Source organism: Prionailurus bengalensis, chromosome D4 (assembly GCF_016509475.1).
Source record: "Prionailurus bengalensis isolate Pbe53 chromosome D4, Fcat_Pben_1.1_paternal_pri, whole genome shotgun sequence".
In the NCBI taxonomy this organism is placed as follows: domain Eukaryota; kingdom Metazoa; phylum Chordata; class Mammalia; order Carnivora; family Felidae; genus Prionailurus; species Prionailurus bengalensis.
Window position 1 is genome coordinate 58,670,702 of NC_057359.1, and position 20,925 is coordinate 58,691,626.

General features: G+C 49.6%; 1 protein-coding gene across 1 annotated transcript in view; it reads right to left on the reverse strand.

Moving 5' to 3' along the window:
* The window catches only part of PAX5 (paired box 5), a 187,839-nt gene that overhangs the window by 146,333 nt on the left and 20,581 nt on the right, over positions 1 to 20,925 (reverse strand). The window contains exons 4-5 of the mRNA XM_043565614.1: positions 14,276 to 14,340; positions 10,711 to 10,839 (exon numbers count right to left, since the gene is read on the reverse strand). Coding sequence (XP_043421549.1) covers positions 10,711 to 10,839; positions 14,276 to 14,340 — 194 coding nt within the window. The remainder of the gene's footprint in view (positions 1 to 10,710; positions 10,840 to 14,275; positions 14,341 to 20,925) is intronic.

The following is a 20,925-nucleotide window of genomic DNA, read 5'->3' on the forward strand; positions in this document are numbered from 1 at the left end:
TGGCCACCGCCACCCCCCATTGAATTACAAACTCCCACATGGCCATTACACACTGCCCTGTTACCCCTCTTGTCCCCAACCCTGGACGGCAACTAAGCTGTCTTGGGTCAATGGTGCCACCTGGTGGCTAGTACAGGGAAGTGCCTGACCTTCTTGTCGCTTTTCATCCTCCTCCTTGAGTTTCTCTAGGGGCCATGGTTTTGTTTCCCCTCACACATAGCTCAGTTCATTACACTACAAGCAATCTCTCTCTCATATGCATCTTCTCTAACACCTTTAAGCCCTGGTCTCTCAGTTCTTCTCAGATTACCTTAGGACACCTCCCTCTCCTCCATTTTAGTCCATTAGTCCAAGGAAAGACTAGTACAAGTAATAAGCTTGTACAATGAAGAGGAAAACTGGACATTCCAAAGTGAAACTGTACACACACACACACACACACACACATGCACATAGATGCACACACACCGGTGCCCAACCACTGGCATTCCAGAAACATCTAGAAGCGCCTACGGAATCAGAACAGAAATCTCCCGTCTCAATTGCCTTTCAGACCTACTTTTCCTCAAATAGCAGGAGTTCAGATAAATACCAAACCTACTACTTTATTTCATTTTTTTTCATTCCTATTCAATATTATTACCTGGGTTTTTTTTTTTCCCCCACCAAAACTATGCCCAGCGTGAGATCTCAGGGATCTGCCAGCTAGTGCAGAGCTGACCTGGGTTGGGGAGACGTGGTTGGGTCTCAGAATGCCCGCTCTCCAGTCTCATAGGGAGCACTGGGTGGCTGCTTTTTGCCCTGAAGAAAGCCTGCTGGAGGGAGGTCAGACCTCAAGCCCTACAGACATTCTGCTGGCAATGAAAGAAACCTCAGTAGCTGCGCCTTTCTGTGGGAGCTCACACCTGGGAGAGGAGCAAGCCCTGCATACCCAATGTGCTACAGGAGGATTTCCAAAGCCCAGCATGTCTTGTTACTCCCCCCCACCCCAGCTCAAAGACCTTCCATGGCTCCCCCTGCCTTCAGGAGCTAAAAATAAGGGAAACTGATGGTACCTTTCCTTTCAATAAAAACTATTTAACTGCTTTCCCTCTCTGTATAAGCGATAAGTAAGCAAGCTCAGAGTCCCCAGTAGCCTGAAGCAGAGATTCTCAAAGTATAGTCCAGGGACCCCTTGAGGGACCCCAAGACCTTTTCAGGGGGTCCTGTAAGGCCAAAACTATTTTCATAATAAATCCAAGATTTTATTGGCCTCATTGACTCTCACCCCCTCACAAGTACGCAGTGGAGTTTTCCAAACGCACTAGGACGTGTGGTATCACAGCAGCTTGGATACGGAAACAGATCTGAGAATCCAGCTGTCTTCTATTAAGCCAGACACTAAAGAGATTTGCAAAATCATAAAGCAATGCCACTCTGACTAAATTTTTTGGTATGGAAAATATGATTCTTATTTCAAACACATTACTTAATGTTACTTGTTTATTACTATTTTCTTTAATTTTTTAATGTTTATTTTTGAGAGAGAGAGACAGAGACAGAGCACGAGCAGGGGAGGGGCAGAGAGAGAGGGAGACACAGAATCCGAAGCAGGCTCCAGAAGCGGGGCTCAAACTCAGAAGCCGTGAGATTATAACCTGAGCTGAAGTTGGATGCTTAACCGACTGAGCCACCCAGGCCCCCTTATTATTTTTTATGAATTAGTAAGCAAGTATTTAAACTTTTATGTTTTAAACTAAAAAGCTTCTTGGGGTCCTTGATAATTTTTAAGAGTTTAAAGGGGTCCCAAGACCAAAAATTGGAGAACCATTGTTCTAAAATCCTGCAACAGTATTTGAGATGGGACTAGGAGAAGCTCAGAATCTTGGTGCCACAAAAAAAACCTTAGGAATCCCTTGATCCCATATCATAGATGAGGAAATAGGCCTAGAGAGAGGAAGGGATTCCCTCCAAGGTCACCAGTAAGTTAGCCACAGAGTCAGGACAGGGGCCCAGAGGTCCTATCCCCCTCCTTCCGGGCTCCTGCACCTGCCTTATAAGCCTCTAGTAGTTTGGAGCCCTGTGAAGCCCCGAGCCTCAGACTGTGGCCAAGGTTTAACCATATTCCAAAGCCAGAGAGAAGGGACTGTGGGATTTTCTGCCCCACAGGGCAGCAGGCACAGATCGGGGAAGAAAGCCAGTGGGAGCCCGTCCACTGTGGAGACTCCATCCCTTAAGCTGTCCCCTCAGCTGACCCCAGAACTCTTGTTCTGGCTGACCTCAGAACCAGCTCCCTGAACTGAGATCCCTCACACTCTGTCACCCTATCCTTTACATTCCCTAGGGTTCTCCAGAACACCAGACCACAGACCATGGGAAGGGGAGCTGGGGGGTGGGAGGGGAAGGTGTGGGCAAAGCAAGCATGAAAACAGGGGCAGGGAGGGGTGGAGGGGGTATTCAGTGGTGCTGGCTCTCACACAGGCTTTCACTCACTGAATCAAAGTGAAACTCAGGGACCCGGGGGCCAGGAGGAACTGAAACTCGACCCCCCACACACACCCAAGGGACAGGCCCTAGGCACTAGGGAAAGGCCCAAGGAGCCCTTCCAACTGGCCACCTGGCCTCAGGTCCTCTGCTTTACCAAGAAAGTCTCTGACACTTCTCAGAGTGTCAATGATGACACAGCCAGAAGGACACGGAGAGTGGCCAGCCAGGCTGGGAGATGGAAACCTGGGTCCCTATCACCACTGCCACTCAGCACACCCTGCACGCCCGGAGGCAAAGCCTGGGACCTCTGTGCCTGTCCCATCTGGTAGGTGTGGACTGAATGACCTCGATTTCACTGCTCTTCTGGGCTACAGGAGGTGTGGCTCCTTGACCTCGCCCTACTGCCGTGCCTTACCCCACTCACCACTGGCCTAAGAACCTGACTGCCTACTTCCCTGACCACACGCACACGTGCACACGCACACACATACACACACACACACACACACACACACACACACACACACAGAGCTCCATTGGGCCAGGTCATGGTGCTGCCCCGCACAGGCTTTATTACATCGACTGGACTCATGCTTGTTCCTCCAAGTCCACTCTAGGACTCCAGAAACTCAAATGCCTTCAGGTAGAGAAAAACGGAGCACGAATAACTGAGAGCAAGTTGAATAGGGAGCAGCCTGAGACCCGCAGGCCCAGCAGCCACAGACGGTCATGGCTACGTGGGAAAGTCTGCCCAGTGTTGCCAGATTGGAGTTTTGGGGTTTTTTTTCCCCCAAGAAAAGCCAAACATCCACACATGAAATCTGATTTTTAAATGTCAGTAACTAATCAAAAATTACTTTAACTCCAAGGCAAGCCAAGTAAAGCATGACTGCCAGGCTGGGAATTGCCACCTGGCTTCTAAGCGATCCCCCTCCCAGCGGGAACCTTGGTTCTGAGCCCTGCACAGATAGACAAAGAAAGAACTCAGAGAAGGGCCCCCTGCATGGGCAGCCTGAGGAGACCTCCAGGGGGCACCTCATGGAGGGCTAGGGGAGGGAGGCCTGCCCTGGTAAAGCCCCAGGAAAGACGGAGACAAAAATGCTAGTCACTCCTTTCCCTCTCTGCAGAGGTTCTCTGGCTTCCAATGCTCCATCCTGGGCCTGGCTGTGAAGGACTCCTGGTCCAACACTGAAAATCCCTGCAGGGAGTGGGCTGGCTCTGGGAACCAGGCCAGGCCAACAGACCAGCCTCAAGGACAGCACTCCTGTGGGAGGGCCCCCTGTGTGGATAATGGCGTGGAGACAGGAAAGCTCAGAGAACGCACAGGGAGCAGAAGCACAGAAGGGACAAGGAAGAGGAACGGGAGGCAAGGCAGGAAGGGCAAGGCTCATTGTCAAGAGTTGAGGTTCGCCCTGGAGATGAGTCAGGGGTCAGAGCCCCTCTGTCCCAGCACAGGCGGATGAGGTTCCTGGTGGCTTTCAACAGTGGGGGCAGCAGCCGGAAAGGAGAATGGGAGAGAAGGGACAGAAGAAACTGAGAGCTGCCACATCAAAAGGCAGCTGGATACCAAGGATGTTCTGAAGAGTCCATTCCCTCCCTCTGGGTTTTCCAGATTTTTACTATGTGACCTGGTTAGACCCTTTCTCTTCTCCAAGTCTGTTTTCCCCTCTGGAAAATGACTAGAATGACATGTCCTAGATGTTCTCCAAGGCCCTTTACTCCAACAGGGGAGCCCTGAGGTCCAAGCTGGTGACCCCACCTCCAGCCCTCCCAGGCCCAGGTGCTCTGCCCTCTGCCCTCCATCTTGGAGCCTCTCTTGTGTACCTAGGGCCACTCTCTGTGGACTGAGACTTGATCCTTTTACTCTTTTCCATCAGGGGGCTGGAAGACCAAGGTCCTGAGGAAAGGAAGCAAAGGAAAGCAAGTGGCCCTTCGTCTTGCTGCTGACACCTGGGGGCACTGTTGTTCAGTCTCGATGCCACAGCAGAGGCCTTACAAACAGGAAGACTGCGGTGGGCAGATCCCTAGTTTCAGCTACCAAACAGAAGGCTAGTGACTGCTTGACTTCAGCCTGTGACTGGCCTCGCACCCTCCAGCCCCACTCTCCTCCGTGGCCATTTATTAAGCACTTACTATGACTGGCCCCTGGGGCTAAACCCTTTGAGGGTATGATTTCATTTCATCCTCACAATAACCCACAAGGCTTGTGCTACGGATATTTTCCAGATGACAAAGTGGAGGGTCAGAGAGATTAAGTCACTCGCCGAAGATTTCACGCCAGGAAGTCCTCATGTTGCTCTGTCCCTGGCCTGTGAGCCTGTGTCCTTGCCTCAACACCGCACCATCTCATCGTGGGCTCTCCAGAGATGAGCGATCTGTGGAATCAAGGGCTGCCGATAACTCTTTTCACACATCCATTCCCTTCTGGCAAATCCAAGAGGGGTCTCTGCACCTTCGTCCCCAGCCTTCCATCCCAAGCCAGGGAGCAGCAGATAGGATGGGAGTGTCCAGCAAGGAAAAGGGTCCTGATAGAGGAAGATCAGGGTCTGCCCGTGGTGGGGGAGGGGGTCGGTCTGTGAGCTTCTGAAAGCCCTTCCCTCCCTGCGTGGGGTCCCATGGAGGTCTGCAGAGCAAGGATGAGCTGGGGCTCCCAACCTGGGAGAGAGAGGAGCAGAGAGTTGGCAAGAGGGAGAGCAAGAGTGAATACAAGAAAAGAAAAAGTGACTGAGCATGTGTGAGAGAAAGAGAGAGGAACGAGAGAGACAGACAGGTGTGTGTGTGTGTGTGTGTGACAGTATGTATGTGACAGTGTGTGTCTGTGTGTGAGAGTGTGTGACAAAGACAGGGAGTGTGTATGTGTGTGAAAGAGTGTGTGAGAGAGAGCAGGTGTGCAACAGCATGTGTATGTGTGAGACCGTGAGTGACAGAGTGTGAGCGTGTGTGCGTGAGAGAGAGAGAGCGTGCACGCTAGACCAGGAGACAGAAGCAGACAGAAAAAGTCTATTAACAGGACACAAACAAAGGCAGATAACACTGGATAAGATGCACCCCCGAATGAAAGACATGAGGAAGAGACAGGCACCCCCAGAAAGGGGTAGACATAGTCATGACAGGAGCCCCTGCTAAATGCCCCCCCAATCCTCTCCTTGAGAGTCATGCTGGACTTGGCATTTCTTGAAAAGGACAGGCCACCTAGGGATTCTGGATGCCTTTCCTGTGCCCTCTTCAGGCAGAGAGAAGCCAGGGGACAGAAGGCCAGAAATTCCACCTGCAGTGTACCTCTACTCCTCACAAAGGAGCTGTGGCTCCCACAGTCCACACTGGTCCTGGACTGGGCAGCCTTCTGAGCTAGTGAAAGGGATTCTCGCTCAGCTGACCTTGGTGTGCTCATCAGAGCTTTTCAAATTCTGGGGGTTGGAGAGGAGGGGGGAGTCAAGGGGACCTTAATGGGGGCCCTGGAGATAGATAGTGGACAGAGACCCCACCAGAGATCCAAGGCCCAGGAAGAAACACAGGGTCTGGGGCTGCCCTTTCACCCATGGCCACTGTTCACAGCCGCTCCTGCCTGGCCCAGTCCAGCCTTCTAGGGGGGGAAGCACCGCATTGGGCTCTGTCCCCCTGGCCCAGTGGGATTCCTGAGGCCTACGCCAGAGACTTCACGAAAGCTCTCAGTACCAGCCACAGAACTCCTGAGCACCTCTGGGCACTGTGCCTTGTGCCAAGGAGCTGACCAGGGAGAGAAACGCATGCGATGTGGCCTCTGCCCAGTCAAGTCCATGTGGACGGCCACCTCAGAGTCAGGTGGCAGAAGGGAAAAACAAGTAGGGAAAACTACTTGCAGACATAGGAGGTCACAGAAGCACCTGCTACCCAGATTGTAACAGGTCTCAAAGTCATGGGATCCAAATCAGAATGCCTTCTTTGGCTCTTCTGCCTCTCCTTTGTCTAGTCCCTGATCACACATCTGATGACAGGGAGCTCATTCCCTTCCCAACCTAATGCTTCCATTCTTGGCCTAGCCTGGCTGTTATCTGAAAGCAGTTCCTTGCACTGAGCTACAATCTGCTTCCTGTAGCTTCCCTCAGCCAGCCCCAGCTCTGCCCTCAGAGGCCCCAGGGCCTTCTCTGCCACCTGAGCCGCACACAGCTCATCTGAGATCAGGACACAGCGGCCACATCCCCAAAGCTGATCTTGGAGGCAAATGTCCCGGGGGAGAGTCCTAGAATTTCTAGACCAAAGGGGCCCCTGGCAATCCACTAGTCTATCAGTGCCCTAACTTTTTTGTTTTTGCTACAGAAGTCTTTATTCAAATAGAGCTTTCTGTGGAAGCCCAAAATACCAAACAGAAACCCTCCTGGTTGAGGAGATTGCCCACTCCCCCTCCTTACTAACTGTGAACCCTCCACAAGCATGTGACTGACCCATTCCACCAAGAAGCACTCTTCTTGAGCAGCTACTATGCGCCAAGCACTTGCATCAAAGCCATATCATCCAATACAGTGGCCACTCAGCACACCATGAGGCTACTGAGCGCTTTGAAATGTGGCGGGTGTAACTGAAGAACTAAAATTTAAATTTCATTTGATTTTAAAAACAGAAGCAGGGGGCGCCTGGGTGGCTCAGTCAGTTGAGCGTCTGACTTCGGTTCAGGTCATGATCTCGCAGTACGTGAGTTGCAGCCCTGCGTCGGGCTCTGTGCTGACAGCTCAGCCTGGAGCCTACTTCGGATTCTGTGTCTCCCTCTCTCTCTGCCCCTCCCCCCCTCATGCTCTGTCTCTGTCTCTGTCAAAAATAAATAAACATTAAAAAAAAAAAAAACCAGAAGCAGTATAAACTATTTTCCCCTTGATAAAGGGCCACTTCCTGGATCCCTTTGGTCAAAATCTGCCCCTCCCTGCCTTGCTCTTCTCCCCCTCTGGTGTCACCGCCCATCACAGCACCATCTTACACACTGACCATTGGAGGGACTTTGGGCTTGTCAGTCTTGACCCCAGCCTGTGAGCTCTAGAGGGCAGGCCCTTTGTGACTAGACTCTGTAACCACCCACCCCTGTCCTGAGGCCTGGGCATGAGAGTGGCAGCAGGAACTGCCCACAGGGCAAAACCCAAGTCCTAGCTGGAGATGACTGCAAAGTAGAATCCACCTTGCAGAGCCTCAGTCACCTCATCTGAGAAATGGGGGTGAGGATTCCTCTTGGCCTCTTCCTCTTGGCCCTTTGTGCCTCTCTTCCTCATAGCCCTTCCCTCAGGCTGTCAAGGGCTCCTGTGAAAAACAGTGCCGTGGTCTTCCGCAAAAGGCCAGCCAGCCCTCCAGTGCGCCCAGCAATGCTGGTTTCTGACTTTTTCATCACGCTCTCGGCAGCATCCAACCTGCTGACCAGTCCCTTCTGCTTGAAACTCTTCCTCACACTGTCCCCAGGCTCTGCCCAGCCCCAGGCTGCTCTACCTCCCAAGCATCTCTTTGGAGGGACTGAGGGTAATGAGAGCTGGGGGGGGGAGGGGATTCCAAGGAACTGGGACCTTCAGGGCCTCTCCAGCTGCTCCCAGCTCCCCAGGCCACACCAGCTGTGTGGCTTTGACAATGTCACAGAACTCTTTGGGGCCTCAGTTTCCTCCCCTATAAGATAGGGGTGACAATTTCTGCCTCTTTAACTCCCCCTGAAGCCAATGCCAGGATCCAGGGAGATAGGGAGGGAGGGAGGGAAGGAGGGTGGGAAAGGGTATCCGGGAGCACTGGGGAGTAGTCCTTTAAGGCAGTTTGCTGATGTGAACAAGGGCACTTCTGCCCACCTCTCTGCTTTAACACACTCCTGGTGCTGCAAGGGGAGAAGGGGCTCTGGTTGCCATTTGGGGCTCCCACTCTTCCCAATCCTGTTGGCTTCCAGGACCATCAAATCATTGTCCCTTAGCCCCCGGAAAACGGACTAGATCACTTCCCAGGTCTTTCTGGAGATCAGTACTTGATCTCGAAGAGTATCCAATCCTACATCTGATCCTTGATGCTCTCATACAGCAGCCCCAGCCCATGGTCACCTAGGCTCTACTTACATACCTCTAGTGACAGGGCACTCACTACCTACCAAGGTAGCTCCCTTTGCCTCAGACCACTCTCATATCTACAAGTTTTTTCTTACACTGAGCTGAAATTCTGAATCTGCTGTAGACTGGCCTTGAAGGCCAGACAACAAAGTCTCATTCCTCTTACCTTCCAGGCCAGCTCTCCAAATATTTGAAGGCAACAGTCCAGTCCTGCTCATTCTTCTCTTTGTTGTATTGAAACAACCCTAGAGGCTCAAGGTGTTCTCCAGGCGCTGTAATATCCAGATCCCTGCCATTCCAGGTGACACCCACCTGGACACATCTCAATCTGTCACTGTCCTTCTTAAAGGTCAATACCCCAACTGGGCCACAGTCCTTGAGAAATGATCTGATGGCACAGAGCAGTCTAGACCAACAACACCTGCATTCTGACCACTCGATAGCTTTTTTAATTTCTAAATGTTTATTTATTTTGAGAGACACAGTGCGTGCGAGCACAAGGCAGGGAGGGACAGAGAGAGGGGGAGAGGGAGAATCCCAAGCAGGCTCCGTGCTATCAGCACAGAGCCCCATGTGGGACTCCATCTCACAAACCTCGAGATCATGACCTGAGCCAAAATCAAGAGTCAGACGCTTAACCGACTAAGCCACCTCAATGCCCCCCACTCGATACCTTTTAAAGCAGCACGAGAAGCTGAAGAGTGGCCGCTGAGCAGAAGCTAAAAGCCAGTATAATGCTCCACAAACACAGTAAAACAGCTGCCCCCCCCTCCCAGTGCTCCACAAACACAGTAAAACAGCCCCCACCCCCTGCCAAATCAGGACCTGTTTGGTGATAAACATCAAACTAGATTTTTTTTTTTTAATTTCTCCAAAAGTCTGTGCCGGGATCCCTCGGCCTGTGAGGGAGTCTCACACAACCTGCCTCTCCACTGTGATCAAACACAGCCGGGCCCCAGCTTGGGCACATCTGCTGTGAGTGCAGGTGACAATGGCAGAAAAGATGACAGCACCAACCCCATAAACCAACAGAGATGGTAGGCCCACTGCCTCCTGCGGTAACACAGCACAATCGCCCACTGAGTTAAAGACTTCTGACATCTGCTCCGAGTGTCTAGAACAGGGGAAAGGGGTGAGGGAAGTTCCAAAGCCATGAATCATCCCCCCCACCCCCCGGCGCCCCCACAGCTCCAAGAGGAGGCCAGAGATCCAGCTTCCGCACTGCCCAGAACACGAAGACCACAGGCCAATCCACAGCTGGGCCGACTCAATTTTCTAGTTACAGATCTTAAGTACTTAGGCATGTGCTCACGAGAACACACATCCCTTACAGGGAGCTGAGAAAGGGAATTGTGCTGAGGAACAGAATAATTGAATCAAGATTTCTGTCACGCAGCTCTCAGGCCCTAGACCATAGGCGTTTTTTTTTTTTTTCTTCCCCCTCTCCTGGAGAAGGTCTTACAGACTCCCAGGGGTTCGTTTCTCCTCTCAAACCCATTAACGTCAGCTGCACTGGCAGCCCATCGGGGAACAGAAACCCAGGTTAAGGTGGGCCTGTGTGCAGGACAGAGATGGCCGGCTCCCGGGACCCAGGCAGCAGGCATACACAGGGGTTCAGAAAAAGCAACTGGGAAGATTGTCATCTTTGTAATCCCCAGGAGGCCACTGCACTCCTTTCTTCCAGGCCCAAGGGCAGAGATGAGATGATTAACTTCCTCAGCCCCCCACCATCGCTGCCTTCGTAGTCGGAAGCCTTCTGGGAGAGCCAGCTGGGAGAACCCACCTGCTGACCCCCTCCGCCCAGGTGTGCGGCTCTCACTGCAGGGCACCCAGCACGCCCTCGGCTCCCAGGCTCCCCAACAAAGGAGACAAAAGGCCTTGCACTGTACCCTGCACACCCTGCCCTTGGGCATCAGATCTCCACACAGGTTTCTTACAGACCACAAAGCTCAGAACACAAGGACTCTGCCAGGCCCTCTTTCCTTCACCCAAGGGGTGAAGATGAGGGCACACTGGTGAGAAATCCGCAATCCCAGCCAGTATCCTGCCTGCCTCTCCCAGGGCACCCAGCCCCTTCCCGTGTCCACCCGCCCTGGGGACTCGGGTGCTCATCAGGCATCTTTGTTTCTACTCCTCCCTGACGGTCCCACAGCAGATCCCGTCCGGTCGGGTCTGCCCGGGACAGGACTGCAGAGGCATCTCTTACCTTCATCTCTCTTGCGCTTGTTGGTGTCTGCGCTGGGAGACGTGATGCCCAGGATACCGCTGATGGAGTACGAGGAGCCGGCCGAGTCCGTGCTCACCGACGACACCTGCGTCACGGAGCCCGTGGACACTGTGCAGAGGGAGAGGGGCTGGTCAGGGCCCGGCGGGAGGGCTGTGGGGGCGGGCGCTTTGCCGGGCAGCCGGCCAAAACAAAAGCACTCACCCTACACTGGGCTGGATGCCACTGTTTGCGGAGCAGCGGGAGCGCGGGATGCAGCGAGTGTTCGCTGAGGACACCTGCCCTATGGCAGCGTCTACACCTGGGCGATGGGGGCAGCCCTCGGGGCATTTGCCCCGGTTTTCTGCTGCTGGGGGGATGCAAGGGGGAGCACGGCAGCTAGGAGGGCTGACGGTGCAGAAAGGCACACAGGACAGCGTGAGAAGAGCAGTAGCTCAAATCCTGTCCAAGAATGCAGGAAGCAGGGGGACGGCGAAGAGAGAGGGGGGAGCTGGGGCCTACCACCAGCCAGCCTAGACCGCTCATTAGGCAGCTTCATTCCCTGCTTACATATCCACCCATCCACACAGACATAAATACCTGCACACTCATACACTTAGCCAACAAAACTCCAAATGGCAAACTGTTCCTTCTCTTTATAGTTCCTCACTGTCTTTTCTCCTTCTAGTTTACCTGGATTTTCACATTCAATATTAATTATGTAATAATGATAGGCTATATAATAGAATATATATTGTGCACATATAATATGTATCGATATGTATAATATCATAATGATAACTGATGTTTTCTGAGAACTTACTCTGTGCCAGGCATCATTGAGGCATTATTTTATTTAATTCTAAGAACAATCTTGTGAGGGAGGTGATGTTGTTATCTCATTGGAAAGGTAAGGGAACCCAGGCTTCAGGAAAGGTAAGCGACTTGCCCAAGGCCACAGAATCCAGAAACTGAAGTCTGACCCTTACAGTAATCTGCCCCTCGTTAAGTAATAATGAAGAACAATAATACGCTTCACATTAATGCCTTGCTTTTCATTTGACGGTTGCAACAATGTCAAGTGCTGTTATTTATACTCCTGGGTCAAAGGAGGAAACTGAAGGCGCCATAAGGTGAAGTGATTCGCTAAATGTCATCTAGCCAATAAGCAGTAGCACCAGCACTTGGCCTCAGGTCTACTGACTTAAAGTCTTGATTTCCCCTGCCCAGAAACGTGGGCTGAGCTCAGTGACTTATTGTGACTAAGGCCAGGTCTCTACATTCCTAAGGATAAGAACAGGGGAGGGGAGGGGAGGGGAGGTTTTGCACAAGTTTCACTTTAACTCCTAACCCCAGAGTCCAGGGGAAAAGAGCAGCCAAGTCGTCAGGGTCCTCTCAAGCTGTACAGCTGAATTTCCATTCCTGGGCTGTGGGAATTCTCTCTTGGTTCATTAAAACCTACAAACCAATCTCTGACACATTTCCTTGGGCTATAACTAGCTGGAGGCAGGTGGAGCCGCCTTTGACTCTAAAGTGTAGGAAATTACTAGAAATGGTGGTGTTGCGTGAGAAGCTGTTTGTTGCTTTCCTTGGAGCATATCCAGCTCTTGCTCCTACAGACCTAGAGGGAACAGTGCCTTTCTTCTCATATCTGAGTTAGATTTTAGATCCTCCTTAGGAGACACAGAAGTAGAAATCGTTAACTTCTCTTTTCCTTCACCAGAAGAAGCTCCTCAAAATAGATTTATGCAAATCTCACAACCTTTTCTGTATTAAGGTGCAAAGAACAGAGGAAGAAAGAAGATCACACGTCATTTGGTACTTTAAAAACCAACAACCACATATAACCAAGGCTCGCCATGTTGCTGACAGAGCCAGTGATAGTTCTGATTATCTTGTGATTGCGCCAGACTCCAAAGACCCAGGTTCCAATTCTGGCTCCGTCACTTATGAGCAATGTGACCTTGGGCTAGTTATTTAATCTCTCTAACTTCCATTTCCTCACTCCTCAATAAGTCTGTAAACGATAAAGGCCTGTACGCATACAAGGTACATTTTTTTTATAAAACTTTCTGAGACAAAGCATTCTGCTGACCTCCAAGTAGAATTATTCCTCTAACCCAATTGCAAGAATATTATCGGGTATTCTTAGTCTCATATTCATTGCTCCGTCATCCGAAATAGTTAAAGCTACAAGGGAAATCTCAGCCACAAACATTTCCCCAGGAGCCCTCCTCAACCCTCTTCACACCAGCTCAACAGAGCTGGTAACAGTTCCCTTCCTTTGGCTCACACAGCATCCTGTATTTCCTTCTTGAGCCTTATCTCAGTGCTTTGCAAACTTCTCTTCGTTACATTCCCCTATTAGACCGAGAAGCCCATGAGAATGGAGATTCTGTCCTGCCTCCTTTATAATAACACTAGTCTCCATGCAAAGCAGGGGCTTAGCAAACACTTTTTGAATGGATTCCTAAATAATTATTTTATGGAAGGGAGGAACTCACTCTTACCTTTATCCACAGAGGCAACCATGGTGGATCAGAAACCTCAGGGAGCACCTAGTTTGTGCACGTCAGTCCACAAATGGGGAAACAGACTCGGAGAAGTAAAGGGACGTACTCACTGGATGAGTTAATGGCAGAGCTGGTACTATAAGCCTGCCTCTGCCCATCCCCCATCACTGCGGGGGGGCGGTTCTTCAGTTAAAGAGGGAGTGACAAAGGTGGGGAAACATTACACAGTCTGAGGCATTATTAAGTGACATTGACCGGGACTGTCAGAGGCTTACTGAACTGAATGGTCAGCACTTTCTTATAGTAGAATAACTTTCCCCCCAGAGGTGTTCCCTTTATCCCAAGTGGAGAAATAATATGTCTTAAATAGACACATGTCATTTTCATCTCACAGTCTTTTCGGGGAAAGGACAGGCAAGCGAAACTTCTGAACTCTTTAGTAGTTGGAAATAGGACCCCCACCCTTATAAGTCGTGCTCACTCAGACTATCTCCCAACGAGTATCAAAAGCCCCACTGACAGTCCTCGACAGTTCATGGAGTACATGAGATTGAACTGAGCGAGAGAGAGAGAGAGAGAGAGAGAGGGAGAGAAAGTTTGGGAAGTTTTGCCACATCTTCACTCAAGACTGCAAGTGCACAAAGAATTGTAGAAGGGCTGGTTGATAGAAGAAAAAAACACATTCAAAACTACTTACTGACTAATGATGCAGAAAATGTTATGAATAAGTATCCCTTTCTTGATTTATTACTTTAATTATCTGACATTCTATAGACCCCCATTAGTGGATTTTTTTTTTTTTGGCTTAGATTTCAATTTTCTGTCTCATGGTGAAAGCTATTTATCATAATAATCAGTAAAATTCAAAACCTTTTAGCAGTATTTATAAAATTCATTTACCAGGTTCAGCCCTTGGAGAATGACAAAGAAGGCGCATTAGTACGTGTGCCGAAGTGTTTTATGCAGAATTATCTGTCCATAAGAATGATTAAAAAGTTCTTTAGAATATTTGGAGCCCATTAGATTTTTAAATTTTTTTAAAAAGTTCTTCTTACCTATGCTGTGACTGGAAGCTGGGACCGGCTGGTTCGGGGGTTGTTGTACTTTAGTCCGGATGATCCTGTGGACAGTTGGGGGAAAAATTAATGGCTATTTACCACCACGGAGAAGAGATCTCAACCAGCCATGCATGGAAAAGGCCTGGCAAGCTGGGGCAGACGAGGAGGGAGGTTATGACCCCCAGATTGGGAGTGTAGGGGGTTAGCAGCGCTATGGACTAGTCCCAATTCAGCCCCTAACTCCCTGGGTGTCTTTGGGTAACTTGTTCCCACCCCTCTCTGGGCTTCAAGTACCTCTTGTGTAGAAAAAGGATGACACATCAATGTTACAAACAGACATCTTTTTCTCTGGAGCAGCTCCAGTTCCATCAGGAACTCCCTGAGGGACACTAATAGGGACTTTCTTCCCTTTCCTGGACCTCTGCCGGCCCCTCGGTGGAATGAAGGGACTGAACCAGGTGACCTCTCTGTTCCCTGGGGGCCCACATGCTCTGGTTTCTCTGCAGGAGAGAGCCACATCCCCACCCATTAAAAATTACCAAGGAAGCAGATGCATGTTGCTCTGAAATTAGAAAGGGTTAAAGTGCTGCCGGGACAGGCCTGGCTTTGCTAAGAGGAAGCCTCCGAAGCTGCCGTGTACAAAGCCACATGGTTAGGCTCCAACAAGGCCAGGAGCCGGGGGTGTGCTGGCCTGTCTTTCCAGAGACCTTGCCCTAGTTCTAATATGATGAACTTGATTGTGACCCTGGGCAAGTCCATTCTGTTGCCGGCCTCAATACAATGAGGAAGTTGGAACAGACCACTCTAATTAAATCCTTTTTTGGGGAAAAAAATCTTCAAACAAAGCCCACTGTATGAAAGGGATAATAGTGGTACTGCTTTTCCTTTGCCCTGGCAGCTCTGATGTTCTTCTGTAGGACCTTGGGCTCTGAGAAGCTTAGCTTATAAATTTCTGTCTAGAAGAGCACACTCATATGGGTCTCCTCCGTGAGACCCCAAGCCCTGTGTGTCATAGCGCAACCAACCAGGGCTGGGCCCAAAGTCCCTGTGGGATCTGCACGAAAGCTCCTTCCCTGAGAAGGGAAGCTTCTCCCTTCTCATTAGGGAGAAGGGTGGGTGGTAACAGAATGTTCAGCTTCTTTGGAGACGTTCTACTCCAGCCTCCAAGGATCACCTTTTAAAAGAACAGTTATTAGGGTTTTTCTTAATTATAAAAGTACTTTGCGCTCATTGTAGACTATTAGGACGAGAAATACAAAGAAGGTATCTAAAATCACATTTCGATGTACCTCCTTCATGCTAACATTCCTACGCATATTAGGAAATACCCATTTCCTTTAACAAAATCAAGATTAAATCGCGTCCATGGTTTTGTATCTGGCTGTCTTCACTCAGTGTTAGGTGAGAGGCTTTTTCACATTCCAGACCGTTATTTCTGGAAGTTCAAGTTTCAAGCTGCACTGAGTCTCCAGCTTGTACAAATGTAGAGGAGTAAGGATACCCTCATTGGGTTGTGCCCTCAGAGATCTCACAGCTCAGTGGCGGGCACCGAGGCCCCTCAGCATGCCCAGCTGAGAGCCTGAACGGACATTTCTGTTCACACCACAGCCCAACCACAGGTCCCCTGGAGTCCAGGCCCCTGGAGCCCCCAGGGCCTTTTGCCTTTTTCTTATGAGTCAGCTTAAGTGTTGATTCAAATGCATTCAGGGTTGGTTTGTTTCCTCCAATATTCAAAATTCTTATTTTAACTAAACAAACATGGAGCATATTGACAAGGACCCGGGAGTGAGATAGTCTTTTGGACCACCTGGAATTAAGTTAGAATCTGACCTAATTTCTGTATTTGTGTGTATGTCACCTTTTCCAAGGATACATGTGTGTTTGTCTACAGAGATATAGCTAATGTGAATATCTGGCTATACAGATATAAATACAGTTTACCTATATTATGGGTTATGTACATATAAATGTATGGTAAAATATATGAGAACTATTTCTCATATTTATTTCCTATAAAGTCTTAGCTTTGCAGAGTATTGCCTGGCCATTAAGTTTGTACCTAGGCAGAGCAAAGGAAATTATGTTTTCCTTATTTTTCTTTTAAAATATTTATATGCCATTTGGTAAAACATTATTAATTGTTACAAATCATTAAGAGGCCACTGCAGCATACTGATTAAAACCACAAGCTCCAGAATCAGACCACTAGAGTCTGAAACCCAGTTTTCCAATTTGCCAGCTGCGTGACCTTGAGTAAATTAACTCCTCTGTGCATCAGTTTCTTCATCTGCAAAATGGGACCAAGAATCATTCCTACATCATAGGGTTATGATGAGAATGAAACTAATCAATTCCTTAGAATAGCAGCTGTTGCACAGTAAGTTTGCTATAAATGTTAGCTGTTATCTTCAGTAGTATCTTCAGAAAGATTAAAGACCAGCTTCAACCTTAAAAGGTTCATATTTTCCACAAATGCCTTAAAAACATATGAGATCCCCTTGGGAACTAGGGAGGGAAAAGTAGCCCTCCCCACACCCTATTTTAAGGCTATAGAGGAGCTGTCCTTTATAGGCGAGACCAGAATTGTAGGGAACCCTCCAAAGCTGTCCCCAGGGATAGAGATTTTGCCCATCTGCTTGCAGCAGCTGCCAAAAAAAAAAAAAAAAAAAAAAGGAACAAAGAGCATTATCTTCCACTGAGAAGAAATGGTAGTGGGAAGGACAAGACTAATTGAATCATAGCAATTCTAAAAAAAAATTTTAAATTAACAAGCAATCGTCAAGACGTGTCACAGTAAGAGTCATACTCCGGACCTCTTCTAAACCAGAGACAGTCTGGCTACCTGGCAGTTAACACTAAAGGGTTTTGCCTTTACTTCGCTGAGCATGAGCATGATCCTGGGTGCCATGTGAGCATCCTAGATGGTCCAGCAGAGAAGGGAATTCAACAATCCACCAATTCCTGCAAATGAGGACACCAAAGCCCAGAGTGCTGAAGTGACTTGCCCAGGGTCACACAGCAGGTCAGCCCAGACTCCCAGCTCCCATGCTCGAGCAATTTCCTTTGCACCACATTCAAAAGAAGTGGCCCCTCTGCTAAATATTTCCTATAGGAGACATAAAGTCTGTTTGGATTCCAAATCCATTTAGAAACTGAGGGACTAAACTTCAAGGGCTTCAGGTATTACAGGCATTTGTAAGGATCCTATTTCAACATCACCCTCACTTCTTTGAAAGGCTAGGTCTTCTCACACACATATTCCTCCATCCCCCCCCCCCCCCATTACACAATTACATTGAAGGAGAAAATCATGGTGCCTTTAAAAAGGAAATAGGAAGACAGGGCTGAAGATATACCCACATCTACTGCACTGGTCAAACTGCCATTGGTGCAGTAAGAATCTTGGGTCATCAGCTGTGCTAAGAATCCCAAACCAAGGGTCCAACTGGGCCATGCTGGGAGGGGGCCCACAGGTGACACCCAGGCCAGCAACTGATGTGGAGAAGAAAGAGGGGAATGGGTAAACACTCTCAGAAGTCTTGCTGCCCAAGTTCAGATTAAGAGTAGACTTTACAAACTGTCATCCCCAGGCCACATCAATTCCTGAGTGAGTTTTGTTTGGCCTGCACAGTCATTTGTCTTATTTGAATTAGTTGCCAATAATTGTAGGGTGGGAGCTTTTACATAAATACACGGATTTGTAGCTTCCCTTGAAAAATCCAAACACCTAGCAATCCTGATCCCACGTTCCCACATGACAACAACCAATTGTTGCTAAGTGGAATCGTCCTCCTAACTGGGAGTGCCACTCACAGTCCCCACCACTTGGCCCCTGATTCAGAGATCCGGGACTGGATTGGAAGGAAGGCTCCATTACCGGCTTCCGTCAGCTCTTGGACAGTCACCTCCCACTGACACTCGGGCTGGATTCTAAGAATCCTTGGTGCAGGTCGTGCAGCACCCCCAGCCCTTTTTTCTCCTTAGGAAACCACATAAACATGATGGCTCGTGTCCCAGCAAATCTCCCACATGCTGAGCAGAACAGGTTCGGTGTCTCTGAATTCCGTGTCAGTCACGGGTTCCCAGGCTGCTCTCCCAGAAGACAGCAGAAAGGCATACACTGGTAGGGGTGGATAGTGGAGACGACACTGCTGCCACCGGAATAGCTACAAATCCAGCCACCATTCCCTCCTTAGCTGTGTGAAGTAGGGGAAGAGAGAGAAGTTGCCCCCGGGGAGGCAAGAGCTGGGAGAGGAATCTGTGGACGCTCTTACATCATGATCGTGACGTTTGCGAGACAGTTACTTGGAAACTGCACCCGTTTGAACGCAGCTTTGCAGAGCAGCTTTGCCTTCATATGGAAAATAAAACTGCATGCAGGGATGGCTCAGGCTTTCGTGGACGGGGCAGGGGGAGGCGGGTGGCGGTGGGAGGGAGGCACCAACAGTGTCCTTGTTCATCTGCATTGCTGGCTTGGTTGGCTAAAGACACAAAGAGCTCTGAGTGAAGTGCCACAGTGTGCCCCCAGAGAAGAGCCCCCAGCAGGGTGCCCAGGAGAGGGCTATGGGCCACAGAGGGAGCTGCAGACAGGCAGCAAAGCACAAAGGCTGCGTGGACATGGTAGGAATGACCGTTTTACTCCTCCTTGCCTCTTTGCTCTCGGATCCTCAGTTCTGTCACGGGTAGAGTCCTACAGGGCAATGGTGGAAAGAGACAGGCCCTCCTCTTACTAACATCAGGGGTCCCGGACTCTACTCCCATCTCTACCTCAAAATCATCATTCCTCTACACCTCTCTTCTGGGCCTCAGTTTCTATACCTGCCAAAGAACAGAGTTAAGCCTCGAGGGCTACAGGAGACGACAGACCTGAAAACACCTCAGAGGCACAGCCACCGCTGTGGACACACAGGAGCCCCTGAGGCTAGCCACGGCCCCAGCAACCAGCAAGCAGCCACCCAGCGCAACTCCAAGCACAAAGCACCAGCTGGTCCACGGCTTCCCTAGACACTCGTGTAAGTCCCGCCTCACGGCCTCCACCGCTCCGTCGGGCCACTGTGCTCTTTTCACTTCGTATCTTCCTTTCAAGTAACTTACGTTTTGACTTAGACTTACTTTATGAGGCAATATGAGTTCTTTACCGGAAATGGGAAGGATAGTTCATAAAGTTCACACTCACTGGCTTGGTGTTCCACTTATATTTTTCTAAAATACATTAAAGCAAATTCATCATAAATAGATGACCATTTTCATCCTTGTATTACAGAAGATATAAGCTGGAGCCCTGCAAATGAGTTATGCTCATCCTGTAAGGCATTTTTTTTTTCACTGAAATTCATTGCCACCATTTAATAATATGGAGATTTGGAGGGCACCTGGGTGGCTCAGTCGGTAGAGCGTCCGACTCTTGATTTCGGGTCAGGTCACGATCTCCTGGTTATGAAACTAAGCCCCGTGTCGGGCTCCGAGCTGACAGCGCAGACTCTGCTTGGGATTCTCTCTCTCTCCCTCACTCTCTGCCCCTCCCCTGCTGGGGGACTCGCATGCTCGCGGGCGCATACACACTCTCCCTCCAAATAAATAAATAAACTTAAAAAAAATCCTGGAGGCATTCGGCTGGAGCTGAGAAGCACCTACCCCTTCAGTAACTCTTGTGCTGTCCGGTTTCCCACAGACCCCACCTTTCCCTATCACCTCACACCTAGCCTTCTTCACTTGTTACGTTACTGCCTGCCAACAGCAGGCATTAGGAGCTTGGGACCCCCACGGGCAACCCAGGGTTATCTTTCAAACCACCAATTACACGTACACCCTACATTGGGAAATCTGCGGGCCCCCAAAGCCTGACCATGGGTTTGGTGGAGGTTCCTCTGATGAGAAGGCTTCCGTTCCCTGATTGCTATAGGCATTATATGCCTTACTCCACACGAGGGCTCTTGGAGACGTGGGAAAAAGTCATGTTGCTCTGTGTGACGGTAATCCTACAACGTGCCAGAAGTAGGGGACTCCCAAAGCACACTGGAGCCCCCATAACCCAGAAGAACAGAAGTTATCCCCCCCCACCCCAAACCCACCACAACCGTTGCTATCTCCTCAGCTAATTCAGGTTGACCAGAATTCTCATGCATGCCTGAATGCCATCCTACGCAAGGAGGCCCTCTAGAACGGAGACTACGAGACAGTGTACCTGGTGCCCCTCTCTGTGCTCTGTACCTCACATGATGTCAGGACCAAGATAAAGACTTGCTGAGAGAAAGGAAACAGGCTCATGGCTTATGAAATAGCAGGTCTCAAAACATCAAGAGATGCACTCACACAGTGATTCTGTGCATTCGAGTCATCACAGAAGGAACAACCCTCAAGCCCAGAAGGGATCTCAGGGACATTCTAGTCTGACCACCTCTTTCTGCCGGGGGGTGAGGGGTCTGCTATGCCCAGACAGGCTCTGCACGGACAAGGGTAGTGTGTGACCTTAGAGAAATGGGAACCATTCAAGTTTTCAGTCGGCTGGTTCTCTTTTCTTTGTGGAGTTTAGAGAACAATCATTTCCGTTCACCTCACAACTTCATCCTTGACTTCTATAGGTTTAACGGATTTGAGACTTTGCCGTTTACAATAGAAAACTTTCTTTTAAAAAAAATTTTTTTAAT